Source organism: Montipora capricornis, chromosome 5, assembly GCF_036669925.1.
Source record: "Montipora capricornis isolate CH-2021 chromosome 5, ASM3666992v2, whole genome shotgun sequence".
Lineage (NCBI taxonomy): Eukaryota > Metazoa > Cnidaria > Anthozoa > Scleractinia > Acroporidae > Montipora > Montipora capricornis.
Window position 1 is genome coordinate 18776445 of NC_090887.1, and position 5000 is coordinate 18781444.

Consider the following 5000-nt stretch of genomic DNA (forward strand, 5'->3'; position numbering starts at 1 on the left):
GCAGATCCCTTAATTCGAGAAAGAACGCTATACATTTTCTAGTTCGGTAGGTACTTGGTGTCTCTTTTTCTATTGTTTCAAAAGTTTTTAAGCAAGGTATAAAACGTTCAGTAATTATACAATTACCCTAACCTAACCCTAACGCTAACCCTAATCCTAATCCTGAAGGTTTTACCGTGTTTAGATAATTTTATGCAATAGATAACCACTAAATGACAAAATACACCACGTATCTTCCGCTAATTCGATGCACAAGCAACTGACCCAGTCTGCACGCAGGCTCTCCGCGAATCGAAAAGCGCGCGATCAACATGTGGGGAATTGGACTGAGCACCAGTTTCCCAGCTGTTGACTGCGCGCTATTTAACGCACGGAGAGCCTGTTTACAGTTTACCAACTGACCCATCCGATTAATGTCTTTTTTAAAACGAAAATCCGAAAGACATTTGTCAGGCAAAAGAAAATGACATCAAAATCACCAGTGTATTCAACTTGATATAGTTTCCCTCGAGTGACATCTCTAATAATTATAAAAGATTTGATGACGGGAACACATGAGCCCAATAAATTGACCTGCTTCCACCTGAGTGGCTTCATAGTTCACTTGAAAGAGAACTGCATCTGTATCGCAGAGGTCCTGGGTTCGAATGCCATTGGAGCCACCTTAATTCTTCAGGTGACAACAGATAAGAGAAAATTGCTCAAATTGTGCAGTTAATTAAAAGTGCAAGGCTCACTTCACTCTTCCTCTGTAACCCGCACTTCATATATATATAACAACGGCGGTCATCGGTTAACATTTGCGGGTAACAGTGCACTGTTACCCTCTGACGTCATAGATTTTGCATTGTTGCCCGCTCAGAGACTTTTGGCGGGAAACAGTTTTACAGTTAGATGTCATGTGACCTCAAAGTAACCACTGAGGGCACGCGCTGCTGGGGGGAAAAACTCAGGTATATAAAAATAATAATGATAATATTTTCCCACCAAGCTTTAAGTTTCTCTGATCTTTTGCCTCTTTATCTCAAATGACCTATCCAAACGTCTTTTCTTTTTTGCTTTTTCCTTGACTTTTTAGATTTCTTTAATTATTTCTCTTATTCTTTGTGGTCTTTTTCCATTTTTTTTCTTTATATCTTAAATGAAATCTTTTTCTTTCTCTTGAGAAAATACCCATTTTGAGTATTTCAAAACTGACGCGTCTTTTTCTCTTATCACAGAGATGGTATATGAGTCTCTATCGCATTTTTATACTTACAATTCTGTAATGATTTCTGTTTTATTGCACGGTTCCGACCAGAAAGTCTTGCAGCCATTGTCGGTAAGATTACTATAAAACATAAGAAAAGAAAACAAATCATAGCTCTACAACGACGATGATATAAATTTATTATCAATGCACGAGATAGTAAGCTTTCTGATAAAACAGGGGTCTAGCGGATAAACATATTTACAGGATGTTATAGCTGTGTTTACTGAAGTGTAAAAAGCAGTTTTTCGATTTCCTCAATAGCCCTTACGCGTGATGACGTCTGACTAGCTGAAATCACCACCAAGCCTCAAATTCGAAAGTCAAACTTGTAAATTTTGGCTTGGGCTAAATACCAAAGGAGCGAAGTTGTAAAGAAAACTCACATGCGAACAGTATTGCACGTCCAAATGATGTGAATAATTTTGTGCAAACGAGGCTTGGTGGTAAAATTAGCTAGTCAGACGTCATCATGCATAATGCCCATTGTCCATAACCACTCTTAATTGACTCAGCACCCGCGTATTTTCGTACTAAGCGTCGGCTGTATTTGCTTTACGTTGTGATTGATTTATTTTATTGCCCGCTTCCACTGCGATTGGTCGAGGTAATTACACTTTGTTAATCTCAGCTAATCACAGTCAAGAGCAAAATAAACCAATCATGACTTGCTCGCGCGTATTTTCTGTCGATTTTAACTCGTGCAGTAGCCCTACTGATGTTTCGCTAATGCGCTTAACACGATGATAGCTGCTTCTGTAACAGAAGATAGCCATCTCTTCAAAATTTTAGGGATAAAAGCTTTGTTTTTGTGTTTGTCTGGTTTTTAAAATCTGACAGCTTACCACTTTAAGGTTGAGTAAAGTGAACATGGGATCGAGGCTACCCCACTCTTACAAACACTCTTGAAAATGTCACATACCAAAGACCTTACTTAAGCCTATAGCTAATCTGATCCTGGTGTATATAGCACCTTAAGAGGAAACGAAACTGTCAGTCGAAAGCAATAACCTTTTTAATTATCCACTCAATGTGAAACCGGAAACATTTGGTGGCGTAAAATAATCAGAGTTTCCTTAGCCTTCAAAGGTAAGGAGACACTTACAAACTGTCCTTAAATTACATCCTCTGTGCGAAGAAAATGCGGCCGGAAACGCCCGCAACAAAGATGAAGTTCTCAGTGGCTGTCTACAAGTATAATATGTTAAAAAGTCACATTGATGAGAGCCGAGAACAGAAGCATATGTAAGTACCATGCTCGGCGCGTTTCATTTGAATGGTCACTCTTCAGGAGTTCGTCCACAGGCTCAATAGTTAGAACACAGCGAAAGAAACGCAATTCTCGATAGCTTTCATTTGAATGATCACAATTTCAGGATTTCGCCCACCGGCTATGAAATGAAAACCACACATGTACAGCCTAATCAACAGCACCACAGGAAAATCCGCCGGAGTAGCTTATATTTGAATGGTCATGCTTTTCGGATCTTACGTAGAGTCGTCCATAACAAGACTGATGAATTATCTGATTTCCAATGTACACATGCAGGAAAAAGCAGTGTAAAAATTGTAACAGTTTGTAGATGAACTATGAGCAAAAAGCCAATTTTAAAGAAATTAACGTGTTATCATTACTATTTTACTTATATCGTGTAATCGTTCTTGCACGTTAATCGCACAATAGCAAGTGTCTTTGGTTAATATTTACTTTCTGCGTCGAACTCTGATGTGATAGCTAGAATTAGTAAGCCGCACAAAATGCTAACGACATCAAGTAATCTGTTTCCAGCATCGGTGACCACAATTTCAATCTGTAAATATACAAAGACCTTTATGCTTTAAACTTTAAACACCCTTCATAAATACGGGATTTTGTTTACAGGTGATGTGTGATCATAGCTGATCATACTTAGCACATTGATATGTATCTAATTATTATACACATAATACTTACACTACGGTCGAATTAACTTTCATATGCTCTGCAACAGAGCAGTCTGTGATCGCCTGGGCGGATGCAAGTATGGCTAAAATCGGCAGAAGCGTGAATGCGAGCAACATCTCATTCGTATCCGCTAGATTCCCGTGGGCGAGGAGAAATGTCGAAGCACCTGAGAAAACACACAGATGTGATCGTTAAGAACATCAAACTGTAAATTCATAAACATGTACTTTTGAGATGTATGTTTACTTATGGTTCAAATAGCGCGTCAATCAACTGCATGATTTGATAGTCAAGAGGCCAAATTATAGCCTCAAGAGATGAATATCTTGCCACACTGATCGTTCTATTTTTATAGGCATTAGTTAACGTATTCAATCTTGTTCTATTCTCGGTTTTCACATGACGTCACGACCGCCATGTCGGTGCCCTAAACAAAGAAAAGGCGGCCATGTTGGTGCCCCGATCAAATCCTCCGGGAATTTAACTCTATTATTATGCAAACGCTTCCTTTTGTTTTCGTTGAAAAACATGGCTGTTGATCACGTGAGTGAAAACCAGCAATTGAGATTGTGAAGGAGCTTTCATAAGAGCTCTCTGAAAAACAAAAGGCAATTCATTAGCATGTATAAAGCCTCTGTTAATCCTTGCACGCTTTACAATATTAAAACAAATTCTAACTTATCTTTTGGATTGTTTCCGAATCCTGGGCTACAACGATTGTCATGACAAATTAAATTACTTTCTTTGTGGGATATTTTCGAATCACTGTGGCTACGAAAATCATTGTCGGTCATTGTTTAGTCCACTGAAATCGAATAACATTCAAATAACATTCAGAGTTCAAAAACGACATAAAGGCTTGCAGCGATATTTTGAAAATGGTGATAGCTTTTTTTTTTTTTTATTAGACGGCGTTGGACCTGCTTATACCAAGATCCTTGAACAGTCATAGGGCGCTATTTGCCGTGATAACTACCCGGCTGAGCAATTGCAAAACACGCTATTCAATTCTCCGGTCTTGACATGAAATAAAACACAAACAGCGGTGATGAACATGGCTGTTTGTGTTTTGCTTGTACTCAAGGCCAAGGTGGCTTAAGAGCAAGAATATGATACAGTTTTTGACCGGTCTTGACATATGTTCCTGGGACATCACTCCTCTTCATAAACTAGTTCGACATGCATCGTTGATTAAAATAAGACACGAAGCCCTCTGACAGACATCGTGGTTGACGTGACTAGAAGTCGCAATGAGTCCTTGGAAACCGAAAAGCGACCTACAGATTCGATGGCTACGCCAACAAAAGCAACGATTTATTTGCTTGTCTTTGACGAAAAAGCAAATAACCTTGAAAAAAACTAAAAATAAGGCAAACTTCCTTTCTTAAGGGTGCATCTCCACCGCATGTTTTGAACAGGGAATGTTTACCCAAGTTTTGTTTGAGTAGGAAATATATATATGGCAGTCACAGCGAAGACATAGAACATCGATCAGATTTTCGGTTGCAAAAAAAAAAACCTGACAGGTATTCTAAAGAGGGAGCTTACACTATGCATAAGACGATCCAGTTAATTTCAAAAAATATTCTCCTTTTTCTAAAATGGGACAAGTCATTGATTAAACACACCGAAGGTCGAATAAAATTGTGATTGTTTTGTTTGTGGTAAAACAAGGACGATTAAGAATTCTGAGGTTTTTGAAAGTTGCATTATCCAGCGGTAGAATAATTTAGTTACCTGAAACGGCATTCTTTTCTTTCCTAGAGTCTGAAGGAAACAATGCATGCAGAAAGTTTTCGATGGCCA

At 38.6% G+C, this 5000-nt stretch overlaps 1 protein-coding gene across 7 annotated transcripts in view; it reads right to left on the bottom strand.

Moving 5' to 3' along the window:
- The window catches only part of LOC138049779 (probable glycoprotein hormone G-protein coupled receptor), an 86934-nt gene that overhangs the window by 69263 nt on the left and 12671 nt on the right, over positions 1 to 5000 (bottom strand). For 6 of the 7 annotated variants that reach the window (XM_068896199.1, XM_068896198.1, XM_068896197.1 and 3 more), the window contains exons 2-3: positions 3204 to 3360; positions 1259 to 1330 (exon numbers count right to left, since the gene is read on the bottom strand). In XM_068896199.1, coding sequence (XP_068752300.1) covers positions 1259 to 1330; positions 3204 to 3310 — 179 coding nt within the window. In that variant the 5' untranslated portion in view covers positions 3311 to 3360. Of the gene's footprint in view, positions 1 to 1258; positions 1331 to 3203; positions 3361 to 4931 lie in introns of all 7 variants that reach the window. The other variant, XM_068896195.1, reaches the window with a different exon arrangement.